The following is an 18,133-nucleotide window of genomic DNA, read 5'->3' as shown; positions in this document are numbered from 1 at the left end:
ATGTCATCAGTTACTTGGTTGTATATATTCACTTGAACAAGATGAGATTGCGAGCAAAATCAGCAGCATACTGTATAAATAATCCAATTTATTTACTCGGAATGCAAATAATCGTGAAGTCAAGTTAATAAATCGAAGAGTAGAACCATCTATCTACTCTTCGCTTTGTGAGATTACAGATTACGAAAATCTCGCACCCGAAATCCTGGGAATATCGACGAACATGGCACCTCGCAACACCTCACCACCCACATATGAAGAATCGCTATACGTCGCTTCTACCAGTCGTCGTCCGCTGTCCAGGAAGAAAAAAGTCAGTCAGGGGATTGGAGGTGATGTAGTGGGAAGTATGAAAAGGGGACTGTCTATCAATGATAGCCAGAGTAAGAGAAAAGAGGGGAGACTGAAATTACTTTGTGAGTATCACGGTCGTGAAAGGAACACACAGAAAGGAATGGCTGACTTTGATTCGGGCTTGTTGGGAGTATAGTGAGTATAGCAGGTGTATTGTTTCTCGTTCTCACGACGATATGGATTGTAAGATTGAATAAGAGGATAAATGACAAAGGAGGATGGACGAATCTCTATCAAGTGATCTCTCATCGTATATCTTCTTCATCCATGCCAATCGCACAGGACAGGGAACTATAGAGACACATTCTATTGATAGTATTAGACACCTGTAACATGTAAGAGCATCAAGTGTGTTGTATGCATAGATGCTATGAATAATGTGATTATGAGATGTGAATATATGCTATCAAATACAACAATGATCATTATTTCTTCAATCCGAAGGCCACCTTCTTCGGTTGTCCTCCTCTTACCTTACTCCCATCCCTCCCAGAACTGCGTCTCTCTTCCCTTTGGGGAAATTGACGCTCGGGTTTATCAAATCCTCTTTCTCTAGACCTAGACATATCTTTCGGCGCCCAATCATTCCGTCTACTCCTTGGATCACTACTTCTCGGTATTCTATTCTCCTCATCATACCTGTCTCTCCTACTAGACCTCTCACCATCTCGGAAAGCATTTCTGTTCTCGTCCCGTCTACTAGATGATCTTCTTGTGCTCTTCCCGATATATTGATCTTCATCTTCCCATTCAGATCCTTGTTTTCCCCTATCTATTTCAGATCTACGATTCCTCTTCGGTATGTCATCCGCTCCTGACCTACTTTTTCGATCGGCATCTATATTTCGTCCACCTCTATGCCTCTTTACCCCGTCTCCTTCATCCTTCCTGGTCGCCCCATATACATGTCCATCCCATACTTTCACTATCTTCTGCATATCCTCTTTAATCCCTCTGTATTCATCCGCCTGGGAACCATGTAATCGTTCGATGGCCGATACGATATTCTTCGCAAAGTCCACCATCTTGCCTAACGACGCACTAGACTTCCTATCACCGATTACTAGCGTTTGAGGTGTGCTCTCAATCAACAATGTCGATTCCCCGTTATGATTCCCACCTTCATCATCTTGACTAGATCGCTTGTTCTCAGAAGCATGTCTTGTTGAGCTATTTGGGATACTAAACAATCGTTCCGCTCCAAAGTGATTGATAATATTCAATACTTTCTTGATCGCCTCGTTATTTGATCCAACAGATATTTTCAACAAGATCGATAATAGATTTGTATCCGGTACGATCGGTCTAGGTTTGATCCATCTGATACCCCTCGAATCGACTGGTTGTCCATTCGGTGTAGACCGTATATATCCCTCACCTGACCCCTTCTCCGCAGTAAGTGACTTATCAGCAGGTGAAGTATTTTCTACATCGTCCGAAATCTGCGTAGCTCTCTTGAAAATCTTCAGAGCGTTCGGAAAGTCCCCTGCCCATCTTGCACCTTGCAGAGCGGAACTATAAGTTGATATATCCCATCCCTCTGAGCCTGTTGGAGGTTGATACGATTCCAGAATACCTAAAATACCACCTATGTCTCCAGTTTCACTCAGGGCGTTTATAGCCGATTTGAGGAAATATAGATCGACTGAAGTTTGAATATCTTTACGTGACAATAATAAAGTCGTATAATGAGAGGCTAAAACGGTCTGTTTTGAACGAAGTAATCCTTGTATTAAGGCCGTTGCAGATTGTACAGTAGGGTTGAGTCTCGGTGTCGATCCAGTGGAAGTTGAGGTTGAGGTTGAAGCTAATTTTGATTGACCGGGAGGTGGTAATCCCCATATTTCGTCTACCAAACTGATAGCGAATCTATGATCTTCAGGTCTACCTTTGATCAAGCATCTTAACGCATGACTGAATAACTCATTATCTATTGATCGATCCCTCTCCCCTTTGGTTTTAGCGAATTGTCGTTGACATTGATCCCATATTCCTCTTGAGACAGGTCCGATATCTATCAATTTATGTACGATGGAAGGATCCGCGCTTTTCTGTCGGCCCCTGACCAAGTGTATATGATGTAGACTTGCGAAAAGGGTCGTATAAGTAATCGAATCCGGCGATAGAGGACCGGTAGTATCCATAGAGAGGAAAGTCTGATACATCTCTTCCCATAATCCGTGTCTTCCTAGGTATTTCAAATAGGCGTTGGTAGGTGAAGTATTGATTTCATCTTCAAATTCGTTATTCACACTTTGATCTTCCTTTTTGACTTGAGAACCAGATGGAACGGAGGTGCTGTGTGTGATACCTAAATCTTCTTGAAGGAGAGCAGAAGCATTCATACATTTCTTGATGTGCTGTTGAGACTGTTCGAACAGTATTGTTACTCTAGAGTGAGTTAATTCCTTGACTGGTATCAACTCGTATTCGGCTGATATATCCCCTGAATGTGATATACGCGAATAAGCATTGATCATCGTTGAATAGGTACGAGTCGTAGGTTTTATGCCTCTTTTCTTCATCTACATCCACACCATACCAAACCATCAGTATGAAACCTTGACGGCAAGATCAGAGGACGACCTGTTTCAAAGATATACCTTGTACTCACATCATTATATAGACTCCACATCCAGTTCAACCTCCTCTGTTTTCCTACAAATCCCAATAATATATTCCAAACAGGTGTATTGACCATATTCTTCGGAGCGGAAATAACAATCTGTACAGCTTCTTCAATCTGTAAATCCGTTAACCCTTTCTTACTACCATTACTATTTTTCTCATGTTTTTCGATCAATTTCCGTAATTTCATTGATGTCGAATATGCATCTTCCTCTCCTCCTCGGCCACCACCATGACCATAACTTGTTTTGCTGAATCTTGTATCAGGTAATCTAAGTGGTAATGAAACATCTTTCTGTTGGACTTTTGCTCCTACTCTAAATGCTTTCGGCGATTTAAACTTATACTGATTATAATCGAATATACCATCTAATATTTGTCTATCTGCATTGACCAGTTTCTTAGGTAGATGTCTACCTGATGAAGACACTTGTTGGCCCGTCTTGGAGGCTGATACGATCGCGGATCGCAATTCCTGTTGATTCCTATTTGATCGAGTGGACGGTCCTGGATCACCGTGATATTCCCTCGCTAGCAGAGCTGAACGCACACATGGTGCTGAAGTGGCTTGAGACCGAAGGAGGTTACCTGATCTTCTAGCCGCTAGCATGATGGACTTGTCGAAGACGCGCTGTATCTAATCTAACATACTTCTATAGTCAATGTGACCTGTGATAGCAACTTTCATGTTGAATTTGGTCAGATTCAGCTTTCCAACTTTTCGATGTCATGCGTTGGTATCACGTGATAGACGGGGCTCACACGTGGGGTGGCAAACATTGGAGATTGCTACCATTATTCACCCCAAACATTCCTCGACGTCGCTCGCCAGTCGTGTGCATCTCACACACGAATACAATTGTTTCCACACTGCTCCCTCTTGGACATCCCTGACCTCCTGCATCCCCATAGGATAGATAGACATCAAAGGAAGGCAGAGTTCCGGTCACCGATTGGTCATTCCACCATCATCATCCTCGTCATCACCTAATCTTTTGTGGGGCACTGGGTCACAGAACGTGGTGGGGAAATCCAATCCACGACCGGTTATTCTCGAAATCCATAAAACGAACAAAAGGCCACTACCGACAACGACGTCAACACAACTTTTCGCATTCCTCATCTTCTATCCACCAATTCATACACGATCACAAGCATAGCGGGATCATCAACTCCAATAACCCGTAGCATTGTGCTTGCAGAAGGAAAGATCAGTTATCCAAGATGGCCGCGGGTCTTGCATGTGAGTTAAAGCACAAAGCACAAATCCACGAAGAATCCATGATCAGTCCATGAAGCTTATCTACGAATTCCCAATCTTATCAGATGATCTGATCCTTATCTTTTGGCGTATCGTCATCAACATCTTCTTCAGAGAGATCAGGTGAGTGATGTCTCTCTGTAACACTGCACTCTTCGATACATGCTCGTATTTCATACGATCGGTTCAACTGACTACTTATATGTAGACCGAGAGGTGCATTTAACATTCCAAAGGAAGGTCCAGTCCTCTTCATCTGCGGTCCACATGCGAACCAATTCTTGGATCCGCTACTCGTATTCTCAGAGACCAGGAAGGAATCGGGGAGGAGGGTATCGATGTTGACAGCTGCAAAGGTAAGTTTTACATCCTTCACAATATGCTTTGGTCAGCCCCAGCTTACCCACGATCACGATAATAGAGTATGCAAAGAAAATTCATCGGGGCAGTAGCTAGGATAATGGATGGTAGTGAGTTGCCATTCTTATGAGGAATTTTGCCTCAGTATCGCAGCTCACAGTTTGATCATTCTTCGTAGTACCCGTTGCAAGAGCAGCAGATTACGCCAAAGCGGGAAAAGGTCGTATCGTCCTTTCAGAGACCGATCCACTCTTGATCACGGGCATAAACACAGCATTCACATCACAAGTGAAACCAAGATCTCAATTGGTTTTGCCCAAATCAGCAGCATACGCTTCAGCAACTGTAGAAGAGGTAATCTCGGATACGGAATTACGATTGAAAGGAGAATTCGTCATTCCAAGTAAAGATGGTAGTGCCAACGTGAAAGCCTCAACGAGGGTTAGAAGCGAAGGTGAAAGCAAAGAGGGATTGGAGTACAAGGTGTTACCCCATGTGGAACAGGATCAAACGTATGGTGCATGTTTTCAGAGGTTAAAGGAAGGAGGTTGTATCGGGGTCTTCCCCGAAGGTAAGCTATCTTCTCATATACGTATTCATCCTACCAAGTGAAGCTGGTAAAGCTGATATGGTAAATCGTTATAGGTGGATCTCACGATAGAACAGACTTCTTGCCTCTCAAAGCGGGATTCTCGATCATGGCATTAGGAGCGATGGCTCAGTATCCAGATTTGGACGTCAAATTGGTACCAGTCGGATTGTCCTACTTCCATCCTCACAAATTCCGTTCAAGAGCTGTCGTAGAATTTGGGCCCCCTCAATCGGTTGATAGGGAACTGGTCGAACTGTATAAGCAGGGTGGGGCTAAAAAGAGAGAAGCGTGTGGGAAACTGTTGGAACAAGTACACGATGGTCTGAGAGCTGTTACATTGAGAGCGCCGGATTGGGAGACTATGCAGGTGAGTTAGGTTGCCAGCTCAATATTGACATTAGCTGATATATGCATTTTGAAAAAGGTGATTCAAGCTGCAAGAAGATTATACAGAATTCCAGGTCAACATCTTACCCTTGGACAGGTAGTTGAATTGAGTAAACGATTTATGGAAGGATACTTGGCATATAAGGACGAACCGAAGATCATCGACTTGAGGCAGAAAGTTTTAGCCTATAATAGATTATTGAGAGATATGGGTTTAGCGGACCATCAAGTTGAAAGAGCTTCCAGTACATCCTTGAAGTCTGCTTTACTTCTGGTCTATAGAACGGGCCTTCTACTTTGGTGGTCCATGTTGGCTTTGCCTGGTGCGATCCTGCATGCGCCAATCTTTATCCTGGCCAAAGCCATTAGTATCCAAAAAGCCAAAGGTGTGTTCAATTTCTGATAGTACTATCTCAGTTCAACTGACAGGAATATTGTTCCACTTGCAGAGGCCCTCGCCGCATCAACAGTCAAAATCCAAGGTCGAGATGTTTTAGCCACCTGGAAGGTTCTAGTTTCCCTCGCTGTCACTCCTCTGCTCTACATCTTCTACTGCATATTAGCGACTTTCTTGGCTTACAAGTACGACCTGGCACCCGCTTGGAGACACTGGACTCCAGTGGCCATCTTCGTGCTATTACCTGGTTGGGCCATGGCCACGCTCAAATTCGGTGAAGCTGGTATGGACGTGTTCAAGTGAGTGTAGCATTTCATCCACTTCGACCTGTCTTGTCCTTTACTGATGATCTCTCAACATCAGATCTCTTCGACCCCTTTTCCTCTCACTTTGGCCAGGAAGTTTGCGGGAAGTCAACAAACTCCGTCAGATGCGAGAAGCTCTGGCTAATGAGATCAGTGAGGTGATTGGTGAGTAACACTTGATCGATCGGTAATGCTCGGTCCAGCTGATGAGTATCATCAACAGACGAATTCGGTCCCAAGATGTATCAAAACTTCCAATCTGTATGTCTTAGCCCTCTTGAGAATTCTTTTTGCGAATTAGCTGACTTACCTTTTTCTCCTAGGCTCGTATCCTTCCTTCAGCCACGGTTCCTCAAACAGGTCGAAACCCAGGGATGTTTGTACGAAAAGCTCAAGCTCCTGATTCGTCTGTGCTATCACACCCTATGTTATGGTTGGATGAACGAATTTTCGGTGAGTCATATACATATATCAGCTTGCCGAATCATGAGCCGTATATAAGCTAATTATCCTCTGTGCTGTACTTTAGGCTGGAACCGAAGTGCATCAGTTGGTCAGAGTGTTTGGAATACCACCAAATTGGATAAGACCCGATCTGAACCTTCTACTGCACCCACGAGTCCAGCAGAATCAGATAACGAGGAAGAAGCGGATGTAGATTACGATGATGTAATTGCTATTCTGGTTTCAAAGCGTTTTTCATTCATGCTTACGTTGTATTTGATCAGGTATTGGCGATTATTGACACTCGACGTGCTGGACCTGGATCACCTCGAGGACGTAGAAGAGGAAGGTCATATCATGATTTGACTCAACTGAAATCGGAAACCAGCTCGAGTGCCACTTCACCTGTGATTGACGGTGTGCCCTTGCCGGCGCCGGATGACGAAGGTTCGAATAGGTTACACAAACGACCTGGAGCGGGATTTAAGAAGGAAGAAGAGGGTGATGGAGTGGGATTAGGTTTGACTGGAGCAGAGACGAAAGAAGAGAAAGAGAAAGCTCAATAAGATCTCTGAGTGATCATGATAAGACTGGGCAGAAAATAAGAAGATGAATGATAACGAAAGTATCATGTTATAATATCATGGAAAGAAGTTTGGGTAATTCTATGTCATGTCTCAACGACTCATGCAACTCATTCGAACATGTCAACGAGCTACGAAGGATTTGATGCGAGACTGCTAACTATACATTCATGCGGATACCCATTGTTGAGAAGAGTACATCTACAAGTGTGGCAGGGGAGCGCATGTAAGATAATGAAGGGCGGTAAGATCGTTGGACAAGCATTGATCTGCGACCGCTCACGATTGTTGCTTTATAATCCCTCGATAGCATCTCCAACCAAATAAAGTTTATCAATTGAATTTTTGATATCATCGAATTTGGGGTTCTTGAATCCTACATTTGCGTCTGGATCTTTCAACCAAATCTTATTACTGCGGCATTTTTCATCAGCCGTATACTCCTACATTCATCTTGAATTGACCTACCCATCATCGGTATAAAGTAAAGCGTAATTATGATTTTTGCTCAGACCCGAATCGCTTGTCACTTTATCATTTGTACTCAGTACTATCGATATTTTGGGTGCTTTATCTTGATCATCAGCAGATTTGGAGATGGAATTATCTTCAATGAACTTTCCTATGTAAGTGAGTTCACCTAATCAGTCTGGATATCACATCACACTAGTATCCATGCAACAGGAACAATAGACCCAACTCACAAACGTCATCAAGGTCATTAGGGGATTTGATCTCGACCTTCTTATCGGTCAACATGTTGAACCCAATCTCGGGATCACCCTCATCGGTAAGATAACCTTGATCATCGATGCCTTTCCAACCTTGGATTTGGTTGATCGCATATCGGAAAGCAGCTGGCCACCTACCATGACATGAATCAAAGTCAGCCACCCACACACCATAATGAGTTTGATGAACTACGTAGCTGTGTACTGCTTCGATAAGACATGGTAGGAGTATTCTACATACCAATAATATCCTCCTTGAATACCAACATCCTTATCTAACTTTAACGCATCATCATAGCTCACTTCGATTTCTTGTTTTCCCCCCTCCGGTTTAGGTAATTTGATCTTAACTTTATCAGTTTGGAAGCCATTGTCCTCTTTACCATCGTATAGGTCCACTGCGGCGTCTTGTAAGATGGATTTATCCTTCTCTGCGATGGAGAGAAGGACAGAGGGGAACCACGTTTTGGAAGAATCCTTGGAATTCGAGTCTGAAATAGTAAAGTAGAGAATTGGCATGAGTTGCCAAACTGCTGTTGCTGGTAGATGATCTTCCACTTACCATAAGCTACATCGGCATTGGCTGGTCCATCGTTCCCCCAGAAGGCGCCTTTGGATCATTTGACCACTTGGTCTCGTACCTCCATAAACCCATCTGCTCCAGTAGGTACGGCGGATATTCCGCACGCTGGTTATGAACTTTACAAGTCAGCGCATATGCGTGGATCGTAGTAAACAAGAGGAAGATGCCTGACCGATGAGAGAGGCGAACAATAAAGGTTTAATCAGCATGATATTTGATTGTTCAAAGGAATTCACACTGATATACTGCAGTAAGATGAAAATAAACTTGGAACGGGTAGATGTTCTGTATTTAGAATCTAGTATGGACAATAAATTGACAAAAGGGTTGAATGATCAATACGACCTAAAATAGAGATGATTTCAGGTATCTTTATATAGCCTAGTCACATTCTTTACAGCTCATTTATTGATACAGCCAATCATTCAGAAAAAGGATGACGATACTAACACCATAATTAGTTGATGATCCATTCATTGTACAACTCCATGTCATGAAGGTGTACCAATCAATCTGTCATACCTTTCATCTGGATATCGGTCGTGCCACCGCTCGGTCTCGAGGGCAACATCTACCAACATGATGAGTCTTTTGTGCTGATCATAGGGGATTGATTATTAGTCAGCTTATACTTCGCTTCCAGGACCTCGGAGGCGGTCAGTATAATTTTACTGGATGTTACCTTCAGATTTCATGCCTCTTACATTCCTGACAGCTTGACACCCCATGGTGTGACACGATTTTATATTGTTCAGGTATGTATGCTTAGTAAGAATGATAGCAATTTGCTGCTAAATCAATGCAATACTGTGACACAATGAGTAAGGGGTTCTATGGACAAAAAGTCAAACGATCGGACCATATTCTTGAAGCTAGATGATATATATACTAATTTGCCATACGATTGATGGTGTTGTACTATATGTATCAGATATTCACGTTTTCTCTCCTATGGCATCCCTTTTCTTCCGCTTGTAGATATCATACTGTCTCTGCAGTGCGATCTTATCCCATTTTCTCGTACAAGCTGGACATACAGTCCATTTCGAACGTGCGCTCCATTTGATAGCGCATTTCATACAGAAGACTACAACGCAGAAGGAAAGGGTTGAAATCCTCCAGTCAGCAATTACTTTTGACTGAAATCGTCACAACGTGATTGTCGATAGTCGACCATAAATACATGCTTGCATGTACAGTACCACTCACCTGAACCACATCCCCTCTTCTCGCAGATCCACAAACACATACCCTCATGGGCTTGTCCCGCTTTATAACGCCTATCGGAAGAGACGAGGTAAAATATGTCTTCTCGACAGATATAACATTCAGAAGTGGTTTCTGGGTCCCATGATTCCGGCTGAGGTTTGGTTATTAGCCTCTTGACGAAATTCAAAAGTCTCATGGTTGGTGGTTGATGCGGATTGAAAGACGGTCGGTGTTCTCATGGTACTGTGTTTAAGATCACTGTAACGTACAACACACAGTAGGACGTGTAAGGTTGCATCATAGAATACAGCATCAGAGTAGTTGCTGTAGTGTTTTGGCATGGTACTGTAAAAGTGTAGATAGTACGATACGTGCATTACGACTATGTATATGATGTATTGCAGGACAATCACTGACGACATCATTGTCCTGTACTAAACTGTCACAATACGAACCTAGTTGAAGAATTGTGAATCGTTGGAGGATGGAGGCGAGGATCTTCAAAAAGAATATCTAATCAACGTTGACACCAAGAAGGAAGAGGACGTGTTAGTGCGAGGATCACATGACGAGTAGAATTCTTCACATGACATTAGTATCTTCACCTCGCCATGCAGTACATACAGTAGATCAGTAAATTAAGATTTCGCGGTCTAACCTAAATCAACAAGCAAACGAGTGCCGTATGTGATCCAACAAAGATCGACGTACATATACACAGTACAGGCCAAAGCACTAAACTACGACATCTAATCCCTAGTCCTCTTCTTACCATATTTCCCCTCAGCAGCAGCCTCCTCCCTCTTCCTTTTCAACCCCTCCATCTTAAACCTCTCTTTCTTCTCCTCTTTCAATTTCGCTTGCAACTTCTCATCCACCACTCCAACCTTCTTTCGATGCTCCTTTCTCCTTTCTTCTTGCTTCTCTTTACGTCTTGCCACCTTATCCTTCTTCAACGTTTGGATCTGCTGTAAGAGCGTCACTGCCTTCTTCTCTTCATCAGTCATTATTACCGCTCTCGATTGGAGGTAGGTAGGTTTCTTCTGAGGTGCGACCGCTTTGGTCTTTGAGGCATAGGGTAGGGACGCTTCGAGTTTTCGAGGCACTTTGAGGGTATTGAATCGTCTGGTAGTACGTTCAATAGGCTAAACGAATCATTCACAATCTCAAGTCAGCTGCATGTACAGATGACTCGCACAGCCACAGCTGATGCTAGATATAGACTGACCTTATAAGCTGAGTTGATATCCAAGGGAGTCTTTATACCTTCATCCCGTCTTATCTGACCTGTCAACCTCATACCTCTCCAATCACCTTTATCCGCAAGCAATAAAGAACAAACAGGGTTGTACAGTTTCTTAGGCTCAATAGAGTACCATGCTCTGAGGAAGACAATATCTGTGATGAGATCGTACAGTCAGCTTCATTGTTCCACATCGATTGCCAAAACAAAGAATAAAGAGTAAAGGAAATATAGCTTGTAGAAGATGACAGAATATCTACTCACCCCTCATTAAGATCTTATCCTCGAAAGTAGCTCTAAAAGCACCATCAGGTTTACTCTGAGCCTTTTTGACCTGACCTCTAATTCCAGAAACAGTCTTGATATTCGCTCCCTCGAACTTGGCAACTTCCAAAGCAGAATTGAACATATCTTTGATAAACGCGGTATTTTTAAATATCTTATACGGTGTACCGGTCAATTTCAATTTCTTAACTATTTTTGTCGATCGATCAATATCCAATACCACTCCTGTTGCCGATACTCTAAATCCAGGTGAATCGTCTGTCAGGGAATTGAAAGCGCAGAAACCTGTGTTAGGCGCTGAGACAGGTCCATAGAACGTTGCGTAACAATGCATATGTTCTGGAGTATACTTCAAAAGACGATTTCGAATTGAATGATCGTCTAAATGATATATCGGCAATGATTGGAACCGCCTCCATCCCAGGGAGAATATGATTGGGTTGTTGGTTTTGAGCGTACGAGTGAACCATCTATGTCGTTTGATTCGGACTGTCAAATAGCCAAATCGCTCTTCTGCAGCTAAAAGTCCACCGACGATTATAGGGAATCTCGGATCGAAATGCTCGATCATCTCACAAGGTACCTCGGTGATTTCTAATCTCACATACATTCCCGATCGATATCCCTCGATTTGAGCTCGTGCGTCGATATCGATTCCTTGGAATTCATCTTCGTTCAGTTGACGTTGTTTGGCCATTTCGTTCTTCTGTTGATCGTAGAAATCCATCTTATCTCCATCTTCATCCGAATCATTATCGTACTGCTCGTCAAACTTGGCTTTCAAAGCAGCCTGCTTCTTCGCTGCTGCTTGAGCTCGAGCAGTCTCGTGATCTAATCCCGAATCCGCTGCGGAAGGTTTGACTCCGACGTATGGTACACCATCTCCATTTTCTTCGTCATCATCCCCATCTTCTAAATCTTCGAACCCTTCACCATCTTCTTCATATGGATTGCCTTCCGCATCCACTTCTCCTACTGGTCCTGAGATGAACATCTCCTTGAGTGAATTCAACATTTCCTCATCATCCCATTTAGCTTTCAGTGCTTCATCGTCTACCGGTACTTTGAGCTGATCGCCTTCATCTCCTTTGTTTTCTTCTCTGGAGATCTGGAAGAGATCATCGCCTTGAGCCATACGCGAAGATTCCGCATCGGCTGATGAGGGTCTAGTCTTTCCAGCAGCGATCTCTTCAGGAGATAATTCCGAATTATAGATCAATGACATGAGATCTCGCCTCTTGCCCATTCGTTCTGCGAAGGAAGTAGCTGCTCGGTCGGACAGATTTCGTTTCCATTGAGGTACGTCTTCATCGTCTTCCTCTTCGTCATCGTCTTCGATATCATCGTTCTCTTCTCCATCGACATCTTCATCATCGATGTTAACGATTTTACCATCCTGCTCGAACCCAGTGGCAAACTCAAGATCATCATTATCTGAATCCGACTCAGCATATCTGACATCTCCTTCTTCTTCCTCCGATTCATCATCCAATCCATCAACCATACCTTCTCCATCTTCATCCTCGAAATCTTCTCCGTCCTCATCGCTATCGTACTCTTCGTCTTCGGCACTACCAAGCATCGGACCACCCGATCGAGGTGCAGCAGCTCTTCTTACTCTCTGCTGTTGGCTGACTTCGAGAGGCGCAGATGAATGGCCGAACAATCGGATTTCCGAATTTTGTATACCATCGGCAAAAGTTCGATTGGCATCTTGTAGATCCATTACCATCTTTTCACCTTCACCCTGGGGAGCTACAAACGATTAAATGTTCGATATCAGCACGACTACCTCTTTCTGACTGTATCAAATCGACTAAGGGTTGTGTATCACTCACCATCACCTCCTTTGGTGAAACTTCCGGGTACATTTATGTACACTGCGTCTTTATCGTACATCACTCCTCCTACGTCACTCATGGGCGCATGAATGAGTTTTGCTTTTTCACCCATTTTCCTCCTTCTCTCACTCTCAAGCGTAGGTAGAGGACATGGATCCGATAATCTCTCAACGTTCTTTACTTCCAAATCTCCCGCACCGGGTATATGTATCTTGGCGTGTCGAGGAGGTAAATTAGGTCCTCTCAAATATCCATATAGCGTAATCGTTCGATCAATCTTTGGATTTTCACGAATGAGTTCTCGAGGTGTCATATCTTGGATTCTATCTGCCAGGAGGTATGGATGTTGATTACGGAATACCAATGGTCTAAATTTCATTACACTGATGAACCTCGATAAGAGGTTGATTTCGGCATCGGGATAACGACCATTCATCACTCCCGATAGAGAGAATAGCTTAGCTCCTTGATAAATCTCCGTCCAGAATCGATGTTTGAGACGTTTCTTGGTATCTTTAAGGGTAGATGCTTTTTTGATTAAATCGAGATGTGTAAGGAGACCAATGACTTTGGGGAAACCGTGTGATTGAAGGATATTTAGAAATTCAAAAGTTTCCTGTAATTTAGTATATCAGCTTTTCATAACCTGTTAGCTGTTACTTGCGGGTTACTTACCATTTCGAATCCGAAAGAACCATCAATCATTAACAACACCAGATCCACCACTTTACCCAGATCGATCATAGAGTTCAAATCATTCCCACATTCTATAAAAGTGATTCTCCTCGTTTTACCCGATACCACTGTGATCGGACCCTGGGGTTGATTGAGGTTGTGTTTGGTATATCTCCTTACGAGTGATCGAAGTAAAGTCGATTTACCTACACCTGGTGGACCTACTATACCGACGACGATAGGTGGTGGTGGTAATTTACCTTCATCCATACCTTGACCTTTTGCTGAGGTCACCTTCCTCTCTTCTGGATTACGGTTGACGAGCGGGACATGTAATCGCCTTTGATCTTTCTCTGCTGTTCTCCTTGCTGCTCGATCAGCAGCCCTGAAAGAGGTGTTCGTGAAGGCCTATTGACGTATGATAACCATCGTTCAGCTGGGTAGCACGGCTATTGGATCAGCAGCTGAGAGTACAAACTCACCTTGGGATTGAACCCCTTCCCACCTGTTCTGTCCACCCCCTTGGCAGCATCTTTCTTAGCATGCTTGTTACCTGCCGAAGGCTTATGATGGGACCTATGTGATTGTTCCATCGTGTTCTTTCGATCTCATGGGTATGAGCAGTGGTGATATGTGTATGCAGTGTTGAATGCAGATCAACAGGTATCTTGGAAATATTTTGCAACTCGGTCCAAGCGACAGAGGAGATTTCTGAAATTCGTGTGGCAAGTCACGTGATTGCCGCCGGAACACGTGCACTTCAAATGGGTGGAGTGAATAAGCTGCAAATGAAATGCTAACTGGGAAAACCTTTGTTCGTTGTGCACAGTTACGGCGGCAATTCCCCTTGTTGGTCTTTCACCATAGCAAATTCCTTCGAATCATCCAGTTTGACAAAATCCAAACACGACTGCAGACCTCCACTCGACTGGTCCACCTCCTCCCCTCCTGCTATCACCAGCCTACCCATAGAGATCTACCATAGATCTGTTCCTATCTCCTTATCATGGCAGACCCGTCAACACCCAAAATAGCACCGATAAAAATAAAATTATCCCTAGGCTCAAAACTCGCTACTCCCGCTCCTACCGCTGCCCCTAGTACACCCACTCTCACTCTCACCACAGGTAGAAAGAGGAAAGAGTTGCCTCATGACAACGATCAGAATGAAGGTGTTCCAATCTCCACTCCTGCTGGGGACGATGGAAGCAAGAGGAAAAAAGGTAAATCAAAGGTACCTATATCGACACCTGTATCTTCTACCCCTGTACATGAAATATCGTTGAACGAGGAAGATGAGAATCATGCTGGACCATCAAGGATCACTTTACCCACCTCATCTCCCTTAATAGGACATCAACCCATTCCGAACGAATCTCCTCTTACTGCAGCTCCATCAACACCCACTCCATCTACAACGAGAGGTAGGCCTTCAAAATCAAATACTGGTACTGGTAGTACGACCAAGAAGAAAACCCAAACGCAATCGAAATCAACTCCACGGACATCCAAATCTAATTCGTCCAAAGGGAGAAAATCAATATCGAGACCATCGGCTATACCTTCAAGGTTATTATCTGAAAGTATCTCGACACCTTCCAGATCATCTTTACCGTTGGTGCAAGTATCATCCGAACAATCAAGTCCATTTGAAACTCCCTCAAACACCAATAATTCTTCAGAAGCTACTTCGCCCGATCCTCTTTCCTTGTCTAACCCATTAAGTCCATCAGCGTATGATGTTGAATTACCAAATGTTGGCACACCCCAAAATGGTTTGGGAGAAGATACTCAAATGCAGACTCCTCAGAGTAGTACGCGTGGACATAGAACTGGTGGGAAATGGATGAGAATCAAGAGACCTCTGAAAGAGTTGTTGAATAGGACTCTAGCTGAGATGAGGAGGAAAGATGATGTGAGTTTCCTTTCCTACGAGACCGGTGAATAACAAGCTAATATGTACCTCTGAACTATCAGTATGCGCTTTTCGAAGAACCAGGTTAGCTATCTCGAGTGTACCACGTGAAGTTGTACATCATAAGCTGATGTGATGTCATCATATAGTCGACCTGGAAGCCTTCCCAGACTACCTGGCTGTCATAGGCGGTGAAGATAAGATGATGGACATGGGTACGATGCAGCGGAAAGTCGATTCTGGGGAGTACACCAGTGTGGAGCAGCTCGAGGTAAGCTTTCGCTCTCCTACTTTCGCTGAACTGTGAAATGAGCTGAGCTGACACTTCGTCATCGATACAGGTCGATCTGCATTTACTTGTAAATGCAGCTCAGAAGTTTAACCCACCCGGATCGATACCATACAACTCCGCTGCTCGAATCCTAACGATTGGAATGAAACACGTCGAAAGGTCCAAACCACTCGTTCTGACTCCTTCACCCTCACCTACCAGAGAATCTGCTACTCCATTTGGAAGTAGGGGTAGGGGTTATTCCGTCCTATCAGGAAGAGAGGGTACAGCTGCCCTCGAAGATTCTCTCCGACGCGCCGAGGAGATCCCGCCACTGTCGTATATACCTGAACAAATGCTTGATTTCCCCCCGAACTCCCTTCAGGCTCTGGCGGTAGGATGGAACTTGAATGGAGGAAAGAGGGTTCACGCCAAGAGAATCGTCAGGAGTAGAGAAAAGTTTAGTGGGAAATGGAGACATTGGGAAATTGACGGTACGAGAGATATAGCTGAGATGGATGATCCCACTTTATTACTTGAAAGGTGGAAAATACCCAAAACAGATAAATTGATCGATTGGAAAGAAACAAGAAATGCAGGTGTTGGGACCGGTACAGGACAATGGTGGGAGAGTGATACGAATTTATCCGGACCTTCGACTGTAGCTGGACAACCACCCATTCCATACGCTCCGTATAATCCTAGATGGGATAAGGTGGTAGAGAAAGAATTGGGATTTGAAAAGTGGGGTAATGACCATGAGATCGCAGAAGAGATGAAATACCTTAGAAGAAGGATGGGTATGGTGAATGAGATTGAGGATGAAGAGGTGTTGTCTGAACACCTCAGACCAATCAAACGTAGAAGGGCAAACAGTAGAAATGATCAACCACCACCACCTGCTACGATGAGTTTGACGAATATATATGAAGATACGAGTAGTAAATTTGGAAGAAATTCGATTGATTGGATTGGAGATATGACTACGGGCGGTAGTACGCAGGGAGAAGCTTATCTGAACAGTGTGATGAGATTTGTCGAGGGAGCTATGAAAGGGGCGAGTACGTCTGGTTCTCCAATCGGATCAAAGGTGAATGTAAATGAAGAAGAAACCAAACCTGTTGTTGAGGATCAAACGGAACAAGAAGATTCGATACCACTAGATGAATATGTCCTCGAACAATGGCATGATGGTATCCTGTCTAAATCCAAGGCACGTACGATATATCGTCAAACTATACAAGACTTATCCAAACCATTACATTGCCGTTCTGAATGGATCAGAAAGATGACCTCAGATGCTTATGCTCGAATCGCCTTAAGAGAAATGACCTTACCTACCAATCCGTTAGATATCAAGCCTCTCTTGAGGCTGGAGAATGATTTCCTACATCAAGGGGTGGGTGCGAGAGTAGGCGGGTCTCAGGGAATTAAAATGGGTCTGGAGTGGATAGGGGGAGAGATCCAACGGTTGGATAAGGAAATAAAGGAGAAGGAACGTCAGAAAATGGCGAATGAGTATGATAAGAGAAAGAAGCAGGGCAACGGTGATGTTGATATGGATGATATTGATAATAAGAAAATCAAACTGGAAGTTCAAAATCCGAATGGGATTGAACAACCAAAATCGACTGTCTCTTCACCTCTATCATCAGCACCTGCCTCACCTCAGTCACCTGCTAAACCTGTCGATATCAATCCACCTAGTAACAATAACACTTCTACTGTTTTTCCGACGCCATCGGTAGATCCAGGAGATACCGCCTCTCTACGAAAACTCCGATTGGAACTAGTCGCCTTGGCGAAATTCTATCCTCTACCTGCTTTGAAGAAGATGAGGGATTACGAAGCTGCCAAATTACTTCCATTCAATGTAAGGAGTCTGATGATTGTTCCGGAAGATCTGAAGAAGGTTGGAAATACGAATACGACTGGGAGTGGGGGTGGGAAGATGAAGAGTGGCAAGTGAATGTTGGATGTAGATGTGTGATTGGTTGTATCGTTCATATCATGCATAACATATAAGAGAATACTGCTGTGTCGTACGATACATGACTGGCTGTCCTGG

At 43.7% G+C, this 18,133-nt stretch overlaps 7 protein-coding genes across 7 annotated transcripts; 3 read left to right on the top strand and 4 right to left on the bottom strand.

Annotated features, from left to right (window-relative positions):
• Positions 1 to 223: 223 nt before the first annotated feature.
• On the top strand, positions 224 to 651 carry L199_000264 (uncharacterized protein; the record flags this gene model as incomplete). The annotated part of the gene is made up of 2 exons (XM_064886032.1): positions 224 to 416; positions 491 to 651. 2 exons carry the CDS (start codon positions 224 to 226, stop codon positions 649 to 651), a joined length of 354 nt encoding a protein of 117 aa, XP_064742104.1.
• A 128-nt stretch (positions 652 to 779) lies between these two features.
• On the bottom strand, positions 780 to 3,592 carry L199_000263 (uncharacterized protein; the record flags this gene model as incomplete). Its single annotated transcript, XM_064886031.1, has 2 exons — positions 780 to 2,879; positions 2,969 to 3,592. The coding sequence occupies 2 exons, from the start codon at positions 3,590 to 3,592 to the stop codon at positions 780 to 782; spliced, it is 2,724 nt and encodes a 907-aa protein (XP_064742103.1).
• Positions 3,593 to 4,206: 614 nt separating this feature from the next.
• L199_000262 (uncharacterized protein) lies at positions 4,207 to 7,294 on the top strand (the record flags this gene model as incomplete). The annotated part of the gene is made up of 13 exons (XM_064886030.1): positions 4,207 to 4,225; positions 4,309 to 4,366; positions 4,452 to 4,599; positions 4,665 to 4,713; positions 4,782 to 5,174; positions 5,249 to 5,562; positions 5,620 to 5,968; positions 6,032 to 6,278; positions 6,343 to 6,449; positions 6,508 to 6,545; positions 6,608 to 6,737; positions 6,814 to 6,953; positions 7,013 to 7,294. The coding sequence occupies 13 exons, from the start codon at positions 4,207 to 4,209 to the stop codon at positions 7,292 to 7,294; spliced, it is 2,274 nt and encodes a 757-aa protein (XP_064742102.1).
• Positions 7,295 to 7,605: 311 nt separating this feature from the next.
• On the bottom strand, positions 7,606 to 8,835 carry L199_000261 (uncharacterized protein; the record flags this gene model as incomplete). The annotated part of the gene is made up of 6 exons (XM_064886029.1): positions 7,606 to 7,726; positions 7,781 to 7,952; positions 8,017 to 8,177; positions 8,285 to 8,534; positions 8,606 to 8,653; positions 8,799 to 8,835. The coding sequence occupies 6 exons, from the start codon at positions 8,833 to 8,835 to the stop codon at positions 7,606 to 7,608; spliced, it is 789 nt and encodes a 262-aa protein (XP_064742101.1).
• A 726-nt stretch (positions 8,836 to 9,561) lies between these two features.
• On the bottom strand, positions 9,562 to 10,031 carry L199_000260 (uncharacterized protein; the record flags this gene model as incomplete). The annotated part of the gene is made up of 2 exons (XM_064886028.1): positions 9,562 to 9,713; positions 9,836 to 10,031. The coding sequence occupies 2 exons, from the start codon at positions 10,029 to 10,031 to the stop codon at positions 9,562 to 9,564; spliced, it is 348 nt and encodes a 115-aa protein (XP_064742100.1).
• Positions 10,032 to 10,584: 553 nt separating this feature from the next.
• On the bottom strand, positions 10,585 to 14,472 carry L199_000259 (uncharacterized protein; the record flags this gene model as incomplete). Its single annotated transcript, XM_064886027.1, has 6 exons — positions 10,585 to 10,980; positions 11,064 to 11,233; positions 11,343 to 13,118; positions 13,202 to 13,820; positions 13,919 to 14,287; positions 14,362 to 14,472. 6 exons carry the CDS (start codon positions 14,470 to 14,472, stop codon positions 10,585 to 10,587), a joined length of 3,441 nt encoding a protein of 1,146 aa, XP_064742099.1.
• A 413-nt stretch (positions 14,473 to 14,885) lies between these two features.
• On the top strand, positions 14,886 to 18,034 carry L199_000258 (uncharacterized protein; the record flags this gene model as incomplete). The annotated part of the gene is made up of 4 exons (XM_064886026.1): positions 14,886 to 15,794; positions 15,857 to 15,878; positions 15,944 to 16,065; positions 16,136 to 18,034. The coding sequence occupies 4 exons, from the start codon at positions 14,886 to 14,888 to the stop codon at positions 18,032 to 18,034; spliced, it is 2,952 nt and encodes a 983-aa protein (XP_064742098.1).
• Between the last annotated feature and the right edge of the window lie 99 nt (positions 18,035 to 18,133).

This window comes from Kwoniella botswanensis, chromosome 1 (assembly GCF_036426115.1).
Source record: "Kwoniella botswanensis chromosome 1, complete sequence".
Lineage (NCBI taxonomy): Eukaryota > Fungi > Basidiomycota > Tremellomycetes > Tremellales > Cryptococcaceae > Kwoniella > Kwoniella botswanensis.
This window is presented reverse-complemented; position numbering and strand designations above follow the sequence as displayed.